Source organism: Littorina saxatilis, linkage group LG16 (genome assembly GCF_037325665.1).
Source record: "Littorina saxatilis isolate snail1 linkage group LG16, US_GU_Lsax_2.0, whole genome shotgun sequence".
Taxonomy (NCBI): Eukaryota; Metazoa; Mollusca; class Gastropoda; order Littorinimorpha; family Littorinidae; genus Littorina; species Littorina saxatilis.
The window spans coordinates 36,803,635-36,820,477 of NC_090260.1; the positions used below are offsets into that span (position 1 = coordinate 36,803,635).

The following is a 16,843-nucleotide window of genomic DNA, read 5'->3' on the forward strand; positions in this document are numbered from 1 at the left end:
TAGAAAGAAAATCAACACATATATTATTTAAACTTGAACAACCGAAACTGGATTATACCCGGATCTTTTTCTGGTAACCTTTGATTTCTCTTTTGTGTGTGTGTGTGTGTGTGTGTGTGTGTGTGTGTGTGTGTGTGTGTGTGTGTGTGTGTGTGTGTGTGTGTGTGTGTGTGTGTGTGTGTGCGTTCGTGTGTGTGTGTGTTTTCAATTAGCTCTGAACAGGTTCTTCTTTAAGTACAAAAATGAGCAACAAATTAAACTTACCCCAAATGACACGGTTGGGGGGAAAATTAACTGCGTAAACTACAGCTACGTGTATTCTAGTTTATTTCTTTCGGTCTTCGTTTGATGGTAGTATAGCGCTGGTTAGAGTCAATGACATAATTATGTCACTGATTGATCACAATTCAGATTTTTTTCCTGATTTTCACTGATTTTCTTTTTCTTTTTGGGGGCAATCTTTGATACTACTATTATCTGTTGTTGTTGTTGTTGTTGTTGTTTGGGATTTTGTAGGGGTTTTTCAGGGCCAGGGTGGGGGAGTTCCCTTTTCAATCAGAATGGTTCACTTTGCTCGTTCACACTGTTGCAGGTCTGGAGGCCAACTGAAGACAAGGAAAGAAACGTAGTGTGTGCGTACCCCAGCGAGGTCGCAAGTGCAGCAGAATGTCTCCCACACACAAAGTACGCCGCGTCTTCCTCTTCACATGCTGTGTCACCGTCGTTCTCTTCGTGGGGTTGTCATGGCGATTCCTTTCCAACCGCGACGTGCGGCACTTCAGCCAGGCCAACAACAACTACAACGACATTGAGGCCCACGTGCCCTACAAGCTGAATCCCACACTGAAGATCTACGCCCAGGCTCTGAAACACCTCCCCCTTCAGAGGGAACTGCCGGAGCCAGGGAACCAGGCACCAGAACAAGCTCAGGACAGAGGCACTGATGACGCAGACTCTGCCCACGAGGCGGAGGACTTTGAGCTGGTCGAGGCTCACGACCCCCCACACACACAAACATCCACGTCACAGCAAGCAAGGACCGAGAGGACTAACCACAACGCTCCAGCAACGGTGGACAGAGTGTCAGAAAATGCTTCAGTTGATATTGACGAAGCCACAAATTCGAAAGAGTCTGAACATTTTGAAAACCGACAACAGATCTCTGCGAAAGACGTTCCGAAAGCTGTGAAAGAGACTGAACAGCAAGTTGAAGTAGAAGACAAGACAACCAGCACAGAGGATGCTGGGGACTCTAAAGCAGCAACGGAAGTGAAGGCCCCAGCAGGGAGTGACAATCCTGCTTCATCTCAAAGCCACAGAGAAGGGACACACGACGCTCACTCTCAAGGGGAGACAACTCTCGTGGAAGAGAACGACGCGTCAGATAATCAGGTGATAAGAGACGATGGCTGGAATAACGCTGTGGGGTCTAACATGATTCCAGACGAAGACCTGGAACAAACCAAAGTTGATGCGTCTAGCTACAGAGGGGACGTGAGGCTCGCCCAAACAGAAAATCAAAATTCTGTCAGTGTAGATAGCAAAGTGCAGGAAGTATCTAACCATGTGGCACACAACAATGAAATCCAGTTCAAATCCAACCACAACAATGAACACAATAATGATGATGTTCAAAGAAATGTCAAACAGCAGCAGGACCTTCACGTGCGTTTCGATTCCAACACCAGACAGCAGACCAGGCTTGGTGAGCAAAGGAAAGCGTTGGGATCTGTTCCTAGATCTAGCAGTAACCACGACAACAGGTATCCCAACTTTGGCCGACTGGTGAAGGGTGGGAGACAGAACGTCATGAAAACAAAAAATTCCCGTCCCATGTCAGTAAATTCCAATCCTATGACAGGGAATTCTCGTCCCATGGGTAGTGTGCAGAACAGGCAAGAGTTGTTAAGAAACGTTTCAGCACAAAACGAGCGCTTCCGGCAAATGATCGAGCAGATGGAAAAGATGAAGCAGGCACGGGCCGAGAGACAGAGGTCACTCAAGGTGAAGATAGACTTCCCAGTCAAAGATCACACAAACGATATTTTGAGAAGCAACAGCAGACCAGCCCCCAAACAAGAATTAGCCGCCAAGTCCAGAGATCCCGGCACCGGTCTGGACAAGTTCGGTGAAAGAAAAGACATCTGCGCGCACTGTTTCCATAGCAACTTCCCGGTCCTCATCGACCACCCCTCGTACTGCCACGACCTCTCCCCCACCACCATCGTGCTGTTGCTCATCTCCTCCGCCCCCATGAACGGCGAGAAGCGCCAGGCTATCCGTCACACGTGGGGGGCCAAGTGTCAGGACCCGGCCTCCACCCATCGCTGTCTCTTCGTGCTGGGCGACTCTCAGAGCACCGAGGTCAACGACAAACTCCGCAAGGAGAACGAGGAGTTCAAGGACATCCTGCAGTTCGGGTTCAAGGACGCGTACTCCAACCTGACCTACAAGACCTTGACCTCTCTGCACTGGGTGTCCAGGCAATGCGGGGAGGTGAGCTACGTGATGAAGACGGACGACGACATGTGGGTGAACACGGAGCTGATCCCGGCCCTCCTGACCGCCACGCCGCGCAAGGACTTCATGGGGGGCTTCTGCTGGGGCAACTCCTCCCCCAACCGCGACACGCAGTCCAAGTGGTACGTGCCGCTCCGTTCCTTCAGACATCCCTCCTTCCCCCCCATGTGCTCCGGCACGGGCTACATCATGAGCGGCGACGTCGCGCGCAAGGTTGTCGCCGCGTCCGAGGACATCCCGTTCTTCCACCTGGAGGACGTGTACGTGGCGCTGTGTCTGCAGAAGTATGACATCCGCCCTCGTCGGATCCAGGGCTTCAATAACGTCTATGTTAACTTTGACCCCTGCCAGTACCGGCACAAGGTCATGACCTCGCACCAGGTGCCCACCTACATGCTGGAGCAGTACTGGAAGCAGGCGCAGCAGTGCCCGGGCACCCCTCCGTCTGGTGCCCAGCTCTTTGTAGAGTTGTCCTACCCCCCGACATGATTTGAAGCAACCCTTTAGGAATGATTGGGAGTATGATATGGGGAAAGACGATTTCTTTTATTCTTCGTTTCAATACTAATTTTACTTTGTTCTTTGGTGGGAAATTTGGGTTGTTTCCTCCCAGCAACAACAGTCAGGTGTGTGCGTGTCTAGGTGAATCAGCCACCAGCACTTCTAACAGAATCTCTGAGGTATTTGGCGTGCCGTGGCAATGACACGGGGATGGGGCATGGATAACATCTTTGAGTCTGCACATAGTTGCATGACACGTGTCCATCCCAGCCAGGATTCAAACCCAACAGCCCAGAGCAAGACTATTCCATACCACTCCCATTCTGGTCCATACCACTCCCATTCTGGTCCATACCACTCCCATTCTGGTCCATACCACTCCCATTCTGGTCCATACTACTCCCATTCTGGTCCATACCACTCCCATTCTGGTCCATACCACTCCCATTCTGGTCCATACCACTCCCATTCTGGTCCATAGAAATTCTTTGAAAATGGGAAACTTTATAGAAAGGAACAGCCTCCTTAACTCGACCTGTTATCACAGCACCACAAGCTCAGAGTGAGGCTGGATATAACACAGTGGAACCCCCCTTTTAAGACCTCCAAAAATCTGAGAAAATCAGGTCTTAAACAGGAGGGAGTCTTAAAATGGTGGTTTTTTTGTTTGTTTGTTCGTTCATGGGCTGAAACTCCCACAGCTTTTACGTGTATGACCGTTTTTACCCCGCCATTTAGGCAGCCATACGCCGCTTTCGGAGGAAGCATGCTGGGTATTTTCGTGTTTCTATAACCCACCGAACTCTGACATGGATTACAGGATCTTTTTCGTGCGCACTTGGTCTTGTGCTTGCGTGTACACACGGGGGGTGTTCAGACACCGAGGAGAGTCTGCACACAAAGTTGACTCTGAGAAATAAATCTCCCGCCGAACGTGGGGACGAACTCACGCTGAAAGCGGCCAACTGGATACAAATCCAGCGCGCTACCGACTGAGCTACCTGTCGTGACACCTGTCAACATTTTGGTCACTATAACGAAAGAGACCTGAAGGCAACTGTGAATCCAAAAATGTTAACATCCAGGTAACTGGACAGGAACCCTGAGCTGAGATGTACTATTCTTAGGTGCGAGAGTAACTCTGTAATTCGTTATTCTCAGATTTTCTTTGTCATTCGAACTATTCTTAGGTATGATAGTAAGTCTGCAATTCGTTATTCTCAGATGTTCTTTGTCATTCGAACTATTCTTAGGTGTGATAGTAACTCTGCAATTCGTTATTCTCAGATGTTCTTTGTCATTTCCACGTAGCCTTACTTCGACGTCCTTTAGATGTGATAGTATCTCTGAAAGTCGTTATTTTCAGATGTTCTTTTTCAGTCCCACGTAGTCTTACTTTGATGTCCTTTAGATGTGATAGTGAGTCTACCATTCGTTATTTTCAGATGTTCTTTTTTAGTCCCACGTAGTCTTACTTAGATGTCCTTTAGATGTGATCATAACTTTGACAGCCCTTATTCTCAGATGTTCTTTATCAGTCACACGTAGCCTTACTATATGTATAAGATGTCTGTTAGATGTGATAGTTACTCTGCAATTTGTTATTCTCAGATGTTCTTTTTCAGTCCCACGTAGCCTTACTTAGATCGATGTCCTTTAGATGTGACATGCAGTAACTCGGCCATTCGTTATTCTCAGATGTTCTTTTTCAGTCCTACGTAGCCTTACTTAGATCGATGTCCTTGAGATGTGACATGCAGTAACTCGGCCATTCGTTATTCTCAGATGTTCTTTTTCAGTCCCACATAGCCTTACTTAGATCGATGTCCTTGAGATGTGACATGCAGTAACTCGGCCATTCGTTATTCTCAGATGTTCTTTTTCAGTCCCACGTAGCCTTACTTAGATCGATGTCCTTGAGATGTGACATGCAGTAACTCGGCCATTCGTTATTCTCAGATGTTCTTTTTCAGTCCCACGTAGCCTTACTTAGATCGATGTCCTTGAGATGTGACATGCAGTAACTCGGCCATTCGTTATTCTCAGATGTTCTTTTTCAGTCCCACGTAGCCTTACTTAGATCGATGTCCTTGAGATGTGACATGCAGTAACTCGGCCATTCGTTATTCTCAGATGTTCTTTCCAAGTAGAATTAAGGCTGTTCTTTCCAAGTAGAATTAAGGCTGTTCTTTCCAAGTAGAATTAAGGCTGTTCTTTCCAAGTAGAATTAAGGCTGTTCTTTCCAAGTAGAATTAAGGCTGTTCTTTCCAAGTAGAATTAAGGCTGTTCTTTCCAAGTAGAATTAAGGCTGTTCTTTCCAAGTAGAATTAAGGCTGTTCTTTCCAAGTAGAATTAAGGCTGTTCTTTCCAAGTAGAATTAAGGCTGTTCTTTCCAAGTAGAATTAAGGCTGTTCTTCATTGAGCCTGAAGTTGACTTCGCAAAGACTTCTTTTTTTAACCAACAATTCAGTGAGCTTCATGAAGTCGACTTTACGAAGTCAACTTTGCCCAATGAATATCAGGCTTCTCACACACACTGTACCTGGTGCTGACATGTTCCCACTGTGTAGCACTGAATTGCTGCACAACAGTGTTGATTTGATTTGATAGTTGTTGCTTTTTGGGTCCAGCGGACCATATAGGCCAAATCAGGACCCCGTACAACAGTGTTCGTTTCTTTATACATTGCTACGTCTGTATACACGTTACAGATGCGCAGTTCTCCTGGTGTAACGCCATGATGATGGTAATGTTGACCACATCTGATCTGTCCAGGCGTTCACATGGGGTTTTTGTTTGTTTGTTTGCTTAACGCCCAGCCGACCACGAAGGGCCATATCAGGGCGGTGCTGCTTTGACATATAACATGCGCCACACACAAGACAGAAGTCGCAGCACAGGCTTCATGTCTCACCCAGTCACATTATTCTGACACCGGACCAACCAGTCCTAGCACTAACCCCATAGTGCCGATCACGGGGCGGACGCCTTACCACTAGGCGAACCGTGCCGGTTTGACACAGGGTAAGACCGACCTTTCATTCAGACACATACCCACAGTCAACAGCCCGGCTGCTTCTTGTCCAGAGTGGGACTGTTTTGTTGCCATGGTATTGACTGACTATTAGGGTTTAACGTCCTCTTAGACCAACTGGTCTATATTGGGACAGGTATTGGTAATACGCTGAAGATATGGTGTGATACTTTGATTCGAACAAGCCCGCTGTGGCTGTCTTCTTCGACACACCAGCATTGGGTTTGTCTCGTCAAAGTATCGAAATACGATCATGATAATCAGAGACGAGAGATGATGCATGCGTGTCTTCGTGTTTTCCAAGCCCTGAGACTTTCGCTGTGAACGTGGGATCTTTTTCGTGCGCATGTGTGCACACGGGGGTGTTCGGACACCGAAGAGAGTCTGCACAAAGTTGACTCCGAGAAATAAATCTCTCGCCGAACGTGGGGATCGAACCCATGCTGATAGCGACCAACTGGCTACAAAGCCAGCGCGCTACCAACTGAGCTACGTCCCCGCCCCCATGGTAATGCTGTCACTTACAGCACTAATCCTAACCCTGCGCACGCTGTAGTGTGTTGTTATATATGTGTTCACATGTTCACATGTTACAACATGTGATAGCCTTAACAGATTGCGGTGTGGTGAAGTTCAAATTTGCTTACGGGAGAAGGATTGGACCGTTACTGTGTTGAGAATTGTTTGTTGAGTTTGAATTCTTACATCGTGTCAACATTATTGCTTACAGCAGAAAGACTGCATCTTTACTGTGTTGAGAATTGTTCGTTGAGCTTGAATTCTTACATCATGTGGGCCCAATCATTGCCAGCCAGAGCAAACTGACAGGAGCAAGTTCTAGGCACAAACTGAGCAGTCCAGAATAAGAATGCAACCACACGAGAGCCCAGATGCTGCTGTCCGAGAGTAAGCGCCGACGTGTTTTAAAGGTGTTTCCAAAGATTCTCAAAGAAGTGCAGGGCCGGACCAAATGAGTTGTAAGGGGGGGTTCCTCCTTTTTTGGAGGGGCAAATCAGCGAAGTGGCGAAGCCACAAGCGCGCGCCTGCTTGAACTAGGGGGGTCCGGGGGCATGTGCCCCCGGAAAATTGTTGAAAAACGGTTAAAATCTGTGCAATCTGGTGCATTCTGGGCCTTGTTTTGAGGGTTAAGAGCAGCATTGTTTTGGTGCTAAAACTAGTAAAAGTCAAAGCAAGGTACATGCTTTTTCCAGGGGTGGGGTTCCGGAACCCCTGGAACCCCCCCCTGGGTCCGGCCCTGAAAGTGGCATGATCAAATTAACGATGAATTGTGCGATAATATGAGATTCTAAGGAATTTCAGAACAGCCTAAGTATATATATATATATATGTGTGTGGAGAAAGACTGGACAAAACATTGGAATACGATCCTGGAACAGACTTGAACATGTTCTGCAGAAGTACTGTCACTTATTATGGCGTTGAGTGTATTACTCACCAGGTGTTAAAGACAGTGAATGGGACTTCATGCAACCTGTTCGGTTGGTGGGTGTTTTTGTGTGTGGATATATATGATGCACTGTACAGCTGCACTTGTGATACTGAGAAAGAGAGAGAAAGAAAGAGAAAGATTGTGTGTGTGTGTGTGTTTTAATGCATTCATTTTATGCAATAAAGCAGTCATCCACTATTTCCATGTATCTATGCAACTGATGGCTTATTTTGTGCTTCTGTTCCTGGTTACATGTACTTAGGCACAAAAAAAATAGGTGTGGTTAAGGTAACATAGCCAAAAAAATAGGGTAGGAAGGTAGGCAATCACTTTTTTTTTTTTAAACTTTTTTTTCTAATGTGTACAAATTAAACATACTTGACAGGGAAATAAGTCAACATTACTTCATGTCTCACCCAGTCACATTATTCTGACACCGGACCAACCAGTCCTAGCACTGGGACAGGGAAATACTTGACAGGGAAATAAGCGCTTTCGCTTTCATTGCGTTTTCTGCACTTGTTTTCTTTTTTCTTTTTTTTTTCTTTCTTTTTTTTTGACAAATGTAAAAAAAAATTATAGGGTCGGCCCCTAAAAATAGGATAGGTCGGGTTACCGTAACCACACTTTCTTTTTTTTAGGCCTTATCTTGAGGCTACTACAGTGAAACTCCTTTTTTAAGCCCATTGGTCTGACAGGCAAGGGACACAAGTGTGCCTGCATAAAGGCCACACATTACTGCCCTTGTACACATGAGGAAATCATGTCAAGGACCTTCACAGGCCAACAGGGTCAGCACATTATGGCTGGTGTTGACTATTTCGTCCCACTCTGATGGGCTGGTCTATTTCAACCACTCAGAGTGGAACCCCCTTTTAAGACACCCCCCCCCCCCCCCACCCTAATTTAAGACCTCTCCCCACTTTAGACCTTTTCTCTTTCAGATTTTCTATTTATAACCTCTGTAAATTTACCTCCATTTTCCTCTCTCCTTTTTAAGACCACATTTTTTTTAGACTTTTGCAGTCTTAAAAGGGGGTTCCACTGTATATAGGGCATGCCCTATAGCACCTAGATGTAATGGGCGCTGCTGCACTGTTCCATTTCACAATAGCGACGTTTTTATTGTTGGTAAATGTATCATGTGTTCTAATGTTTGCTTCTTTTACAGCTGATATTCCATTTATTTTCATGAGCAAGTCGTACCTTCGTTTTGTGCTATAGATTAGTCACTTTCTTTGACCAGATCAAACTGGTTTAACCAGCAGTCTGAACTGACAACATGTGCTCTGCGTTCGCCAGAGATTATTTCAGCATTGTGTGTATAAGCTCTTAAAAGGGAGGGAGTCATAAATAAGGGGGTCTCAACAGATGGGGTCCAAGGTATACGGTACATTTGTGCTCTTTTAAAATTGTACAACTTAAGATGAATTTGAAAAGAGTGCAGTATGAGAGGTCTTTCTTATACATGTATCGTATATGCCTTAATGGTGCTAACCAATTCATCCTTGAAACAAATTAAAACATAAGATGATTTTGATTTCAGAGTGCCAATAACTTGAAGTATGTTTGCAGTTTGTAAATAGCACTGGTGTTGTTAATTGATACTTGTGTGTGTGTGTGTGTGTGTGTGTGTGTGTGTGTGTGTGTGTGTGTGTGTGTGTGTGTTTGTGTGTGTTTGCCTCTGTGTGTGTGTGTTTGCCTCTGTGTGTGTGTGTGTGTTTGCCTGTGTGTGTGTGTGTGTGTGTGTGTGTTTTCCTGTGTGTGTGTGTGTGTGTGTGTGTGTGTGCGTGTGTGGGTGTGTGTTTCTGTGTGTGCGCCGTATGTGTGTGTCTGTGTTTGCCTCTGTGTGTGTGTGTGTGTGTGTGTGTGTGTGTGTGTTTGCCTCTGTGTGTGTGTGTGTGTGTTTGCCTGTGTGTGTGTGTGTGTGTGTGTGTGTGTGTTTGCCTCTGTGTGTGTGTTTGTGTGTGTATGTGTAACCAAGTATTGGCAGAATAATATGACAATATGTTCACTGCACTGTTTATTTTATAGCATTTACTTTGTACAGCAGTCCTGAGACATTTTTAATTCTCAGAACATTTGCAATATCTGTCATGATAGTATGCATATTATTGTTTTTATATAATTATATATATCACATGTGTTGCTCTGTGTAGAAAGACATTGAATTTCATTAAAACAAAAAATGCAATACAAACTATAATAATTGTTACTGTTATTTATTTATGAATTATAGCTGTCATTTTTTATATATTCATTATTGCAGTTATCATACCTGTCAACCCATACGGTTTTCCCGTATTTTGTACCGGATTTATCCAAATTTAGGTGTGTACGGTCTACAAGGCCTAGCTGTACGGGCAAACCAAATTAAAGAAAAATTCATGTCAATGCTGTGATCTTGACAACAATTACGGTTTACACATGATGCAAATGAAGATTAACACACATACTCAGGCATGACATTTGAGTCAAACATACACACACACGGGTTGCAGTGTTGGTGGGTTGCAGTGTTGGGTTCGCGTTGGAGTGATTGTGTGTGAATTGGGTTGAGAGAGAGAAAGAGACGATTTGTCTTTCGCGGGGGGGGTAATGCAGTGCCTTGGTATTGCACTTTAATTTGTTTTTCTTTTTTTCTGGGTTTGGATTTGTCGTGTCATGAACTCCCTCGGAGTTTAATCTCTTTTCAATTCAGTTCACCATTATTGCCTCTCTAAGTCCTGCCACCTCTACAACCCCCCCCCTCCTCCCCCTCCCCCTCCTCCCAGCGTCAGCTGTGGTGGTACTCTAAGCAACCTGTGAAACCTGGCTGGCTTCATAACTGATTCACGATGTTCACCACCTATAAACTGCTTTCTGTAAGCATTCAAGGTGACTTTCACTACTTTCTCACTTTATTCAAGGTGTTTACTGAATTGATCCAGGGTGTTTTACTACTTTCTGGGGTCAATAATTCAAGGTGTTTACAAACTATAACTGGCTTCTACTTCTAGATTAATTGATGCAAGTTATTTATAACCTATACTGTGTTCTAGTTCAAGCAGCACAGTTGATTCTCCACAATTTAGTTTTTGTGTGTGTTGTTGTTGTTGTTAGTTGTTGTCTTTTGTACCAAGGGCGTAGCTGTCACCTTTCTTCTTTGTTCACTCCCTCTCAAGAACATCATGCTTAATAAAAAAAAAGAAGATTAATTATTACTTTTACTTTAATGATTAGAGGTTATTTTTGATCTGACTAATAGGACGACTCATCATTTGTCCTGTATTATAATCAAGCAAATGCTTATACCTTCTTTTAATCTGATAGTAATAATTAAGTCATGTATAATTAATCTTAACTCATGAGAGAAAGTCACTTCATATTACTGAAGCAAATGCTCAGTATTTTGCTTCTTATTTTAATCATATATCACACTCGCACAAGCCATGAAGAGATTCACGAGAACTGATAAAGAGGAACGTTCTCCCACGGAAGCTTGGAAGTTTTACATTACCCTTAACACAGGTATACTGGCAGGGAAAACCCCACCAATAGTCAGGTCAGAGAAAGGTCCCACAGAAACAATCTTTACATTACCCTTAACACAGGTATACTGACAGGGGGAAAAACACCAATAGTCAGGTCAGAGAAAGGTCCCACAGAAACAATCTTAACATTACCCTTAACACAGGTCTACTGACAGGGGGAAAAACACCAATAGTCAGGTCAGAGAAAGGTCCCACAGAAATAATCCTTACATTACCCTCAACACAGGTATACTGGCAGGGGAAAAAACACCAATAGTCAGGTCAGAGAAACGTCCCACAGAAACAATCTGTTAACATGATGTTCGCTGCTTTACATTAATTACCCGTGTATGTGCTGAACTGAAAGACGTTACACCTGGGTCATTATTAGCCAACCAGGTGGCAATGAAGTATTGCTATGATGACACAACTGATACATTTTCAAGGGTTTTCCCTCCCTCTCATACCTCTTCGACCGGTGATAAAAACTAGGCAGGTGTGTTTTAATGCAGACTTTTGTGATGAAGCTGTTTATTGTAAAACCAGTTATATGACTGGAAAGGCCACCCATCCCCCTACAATATTCAGCAAACAGATTGGGTTTACATGAGGTAGTGTCTATAGAGTGGAACCTTCAACACAGGCATACACAACAAAATAAACTGTGAAACACACAGATGCTGAGAGTGTGTGTGTGTGTGTGTGTGTGTGTGTGTGTGTTTGTGTGTGTGTGTGTGTGTGTGTGTGTGTGTGTGTGTGTGTGTGTGTGTGTGTTTGTGTGTTTGTGCTTGCACGCTTCTGTGTGTGTGCCTGTATAATGAAAGAGGGAGAAGTAGATGCTGTGAAGGGGAGCAGGGAAAGTGCACTATGTTAAGTTCCCATCGAGCAAGGGTAGCATATATTTAAATACACTGATATGCACAAACAAAAAACAGAAACACAAAGACATGAATGCATTCGGATTTAACATACAGAAACACATACAGACAATGTTTTCAGAAATAACAAAAACAAACATTCATTTTGGCAAATGTCCCATGTGTTGATCACACACACACACACACACACACACACACACACACACACACATACATACACACACACATACACACACACACACATACACATACATACACACACACACACACACACACACATAGTGATACGAACACACACACACACACAAATAAAGACAAACATACAAACACACAGAGAGACAGACACAGATAAAGACACAGACACACACACAAACACACACACACACACACAACTCACAGAGTAAGGTCCGGCGGGAGGCTGACCGGTTCTCTCCCAGTGGAGATAGGGGAGGTCGGGGATGGTGCCAGGCTGGCGGCGCTCACGTTTCTGTACACGCAGCTCCTGGTAATCCTTACCTGTGTGGGCACACCACAAGGCAAAGTCAGTTAGGTCATATACAGTAGAACCCACCTTTAAAAAAACCAATCCCTCCCTTGTTTTAACTCATTGTCTCCCAGGGACGGATATATCCGTACCCACTCATATGGCTCTATCTGACCAGGTACGGATATATCCGCTCAGACGGTTAGCTTCAGTCGCTTACTGTAACGTCGATCTGACACCTGCATTTCAGCATGCTGATACACAGTTACTACAATTCTGAGTGACCTGCTGCAGCACAGCTGGTCTGGACCAAAAATAACTTGATCAACATAGGTGGGGTAGAAAGTGTTAAGACCCTGTTTTCTCAGACTCTTTGTTCATAATACCTCTACTTTAAGACTACCTCCTTTTTACATTTAGTCAAGTTTTGACTAAATGTTTTAACGTAGAGGGGGGAATCGAGACGAGGGTCGTGGTGTATGTGCATGTGTGTCTGTGTGTGTGTGTGTGTGTGTGTCTGTCTGTGTGTGTGTGTAGAGCGATTCAGACTAAACTACTGGACCGATCTTTGTGAAATTTGACATGAGAGTTCCTGGGTATGATATCCCCATACGTTTTTTTCATTTTTTTTTAAAATGTCTTTGATGACGTCATATCCGGCTTTTCGTGAAAGTTGAGGCGGCACTGTCACGCCCTCATTTTTCAACCAAATTGGTTGAAATTTTGGTCAAGTAATGTTCGACGAAGCCCGGACTTCGGTATTGCATTTCAGCTTGATGGCTTAAAAATTAATTAATGACTTTGGTCATTAAAAATCTGAAAAATGTAAAAAAAATATTTTTTTTATAAAACGATCCAAATTTACGTTCATCTTATTTTCCATCATTTTCTGATTCCAAAAACATATAAATATGTTATATTTGGATTAAAAACAAGCTCTGAAAATTAAAAATATAAAAATTATTATCAAAATTAAATTGTCCAAATCAATTTAAAAACACCTTCATCTTATTCCTTGTCGGTTCCTGATTCCAAAAACATATAGATATGATATGTTTGGATTAAAAACACGCTCAGAAAGTTAAAACGAAGAGAGGTACAGAAAAGCGTGCTATCCTTCTCAGCGCAAGTACTACCCCGCTCTTCTTGTCAATTTCACTGCCTTTGCCGTGCGCGGTGGACTGACGATGCTACGAGTATTACGGTCTTGCTGCGTTGCGTTGCGTTCAGTTTCATTCTGTGAGTTCGACAGCTACTTGACTAAATGTTGTATTTTCACCTCACGCGACTTGTTAAGACCTGATTTTCTCAGACTTTCTGAGGTCTTAACAGAGAGGTTCCACTGTACACACTGATGTAACACAATACAGTGGAACCCCTATTCACTGCCACTAAATCTTTGTACATAAGCATTACCTATATGTTCCTGAATTGACAACTTACAATGTGCCTTTGACAAATCAATTGATGCACCGCACACTCACACATTGATTGTCATGTCTGTTGTTGTTGTTCTTCTTCTTTGTTGTTTATTGGACGATTTGATGCCCGAGTGTGCGTTCATCCGTGCATGTGTGTGTGTCTCTCTGCTTGTACACTAACCAAGAACTGTACTGTCCCATGTGTTGATGTGGTACGTGTTTCGCTGAGAGATGTGTACACTCACCCAGCACTGTACTGTCCCATGTGTTGATGTGGTACGTGTTTCGCTGAGAGATGTGTACACTCACCCAGCACTGTACTGTCCCATGTGTTGATGTGGTACGTGTTTCGCTGAGAGATGTGTACACTCACCCAGCACTGTACTGTCCCATGTGTTGATGTGGTACGTGTTTCGCTGAGAGATGTGTACACTCACCCAGCACTGTACTGTCCCATGAGTTGATGCGGTATGTGTTTCGCTGAGAGATGTGTACACTCACCCAGCACTGTACTGTCCCATGAGTTGATGTGGTATGTGTTTCGCTGAGAGATGTGTACACTCACTCAGAACTGTACTGTCCCATGTGTTGATGCGGAACGTGTTTCGCTGAGAGATGTGTACACTCACCAAGAACTGTACTGTTCCATGTGTTGATGAGGTACGTGTTTCGCTGAGAGATGTGTACACTCACCCAGAACTGTACTGTCCCATGTGTTGATGCGGTACGTGTTTCGCTGAGAGATGTGTACACTCACCAAGAACTGTACTGTCCCATGTGTTGATGTGGTACGTGTTTCGCTGAGAGATGTGTACACTCACCAAGAACTGTACTGTCCCATGTGTTGATGTGGTACGTGTTTCGCTGAGAGATGTGTACACTCACCAAGAACTGTACTGTCCCATGTGTTGATGCGGTATGTGTTTCGCTGAGAGATGTGTACACTCACCCAGAACTGTACTGTCCCATGTGTTGATGCGGTACGTGTTTCGCTGAGAGATGTGTACACTCACCCAGAACTGTACTGTCCCATGTGTTGATGTGGTATGTGTTTCGCTGAGAGATGTGTACACTCACCCAGAACTGTACTGTCCCATGTGTTGATGCGGTACGTGTTTCGCTGAGAGATGTGTACACTCACCCAGAACTGTACTGTCCCATGTGTTGATGTGGTACGTGTTTCGCTGAGAGATGTGTACAGTCACCCAGCACTGTACTGTCCCATGAGTTGATGCGGTATGTGTTTCGCTGAGAGATGTGTACACTCACCAAGAACTGTACTGTTCCATGTGTTGATGAGGTACGTGTTTCGCTGAGAGATGTGTACACTCACTCAGAACTGTACTGTCCCATGTGTTGATGTGGTACGTGTTTTGCTGAGAGATGTGTACACTCACCAAGAACTGTACTGTCCCATGTGTTGATGCGGTACGTGTTTCGCTGAGAGATGTGTACACTCACCAAGAACTGTACTGTCCCATGTGTTGATGTGGTACGTGTTTCGCTGAGAGATGTGTACACTCACCCAGAACTGTACTGTCCCATGTGTTGATGCGGTATGTGTCGGGCTGAGAGATGTGTACACTCACCAAGAACTGTACTGTCCCATGTGTTGATGCGGTATGTGTTTCGCTGAGAGATGTGTACACTCACCCAGAACTGTGCTGTCCCATGTGTTGATGCGATATATGTCGGGCTGAGAGATGTGTACACTCACCAAGAACTGTACTGTCCCATGTGTTGATGCGGTATGTGTTTCGCTGAGAGATGTGTACACTCACCCAGAACTGTGCTGTCCCATGTGTTGATGCGGTATGTGTTTCGCTGGGAGATGTGTACACTCACCCAGAACTGTACTGTCCCATGTGTTGATGCGGTATGTGTTTCGCTGAGAGATGTGTACACTCACCAAGAACTGTACTGTCCCATGTGTTGATGCGGTATGTGTTTCGCTGAGAGATGTGTACACTCACCAAGAACTGTACTGTCCCATGTGTTGATGGGGTACGTGTTTCGCTGAGAGATGTGTACACTCACCAAGAACTGTACTGTCCCATGTGTTGATGCGGTATGTGTTTCGCTGAGAGATGTGTACACTCACCAAGAACTGTACTGTCCCATGTGTTGATGCGGTATGTGTTTCGCTGAGAGATGTGTACACTCACCAAGAACTGTACTGTCCCATGTGTTGATGCGGTATGTGTTTCGCTGAGAGATGTGTACACTCACCAAGAACTGTACTGTCCCATGTGTTGATGCGATATGTGTCGGGCTGAGAGATGTGTACACTCACCAAGAACTGTACTGTCCCATGTGTTGATGCGGAATGTGTTTCGCTGAGAGATGTGTACACTCACCCAGAACTGTGCTGTCCCATGTGTTGATGCGGTATGTGTTTCGCTGAGAGATGTGTACACTCACCCAGAACTGTACTGTCCCATGTGTTGATGCGGTATGTGTTTCGCTGAGATATGTGTACACTCACCAAGAACTGTACTGTCCCATGTGTTGATGCGGTATGTGTTTCACTGAGAGATGTGTACACTCACCAAGAACTGTACTGTCCCATGTGTTGATGCGGTATGTGTTTTGCTGAGAGATGTGTACACTCACCAAGAACTGTACTGTCCCATGTGTTGATGCGGTATGTGTCGGGCTGAGAGATGTGTACACTCACCCAGAACTGTACTGTCCCATGTGTTGATGCGGTATGTGTCGGGCTGAGAGATGTGTACACTCACCCAGAACTGTACTGTCCCATGTGTTGATGCGGTATGTGTCGGGCTGAGAGATGTGTACACTCACCAAGAACTGTACTGTCCCATGTGTTGATGCGGTATGTGTCGGGCTGAGAGATGTGTACACTCACCCAGCACTGTACTGTCCCATGAGTTGATGCGGTATGTGTTTCGCTGAGAGATGTGTACACTCACCCAGCACTGTACTGTCCCATGTGTTGATGCGGTATGTGTTTCGCTGAGAGATGTGTACACTCACCCAGCACTGTACTGTCCCATGTGTTGATGTGGTATGTGTCGGGCTG

The 16,843-nt window shown here is 44.7% G+C and overlaps 2 protein-coding genes across 2 annotated transcripts in view; one reads left to right on the plus strand and one right to left on the minus strand.

Annotated features, from left to right (window-relative positions):
* Positions 1 to 591: 591 nt before the first annotated feature.
* LOC138950985 (uncharacterized) lies at positions 592 to 6,957 on the plus strand. The gene has a single exon (XM_070322695.1). It carries the CDS (start codon positions 667 to 669, stop codon positions 3,007 to 3,009), a length of 2,343 nt encoding a protein of 780 aa, XP_070178796.1. The 5' UTR covers positions 592 to 666; the 3' UTR covers positions 3,010 to 6,957.
* Positions 3,324 to 16,843, minus strand: part of LOC138949981 (cilia- and flagella-associated protein 337-like) — a 65,264-nt gene continuing 51,744 nt past the window's right edge. Inside the window, exons 26-28 of the mRNA XM_070321763.1 lie at positions 12,240 to 12,411; positions 11,254 to 11,269; positions 3,324 to 3,491 (exon numbers count right to left, since the gene is read on the minus strand). Coding sequence (XP_070177864.1) covers positions 3,324 to 3,491; positions 11,254 to 11,269; positions 12,240 to 12,411 — 356 coding nt within the window. The remainder of the gene's footprint in view (positions 3,492 to 11,253; positions 11,270 to 12,239; positions 12,412 to 16,843) is intronic.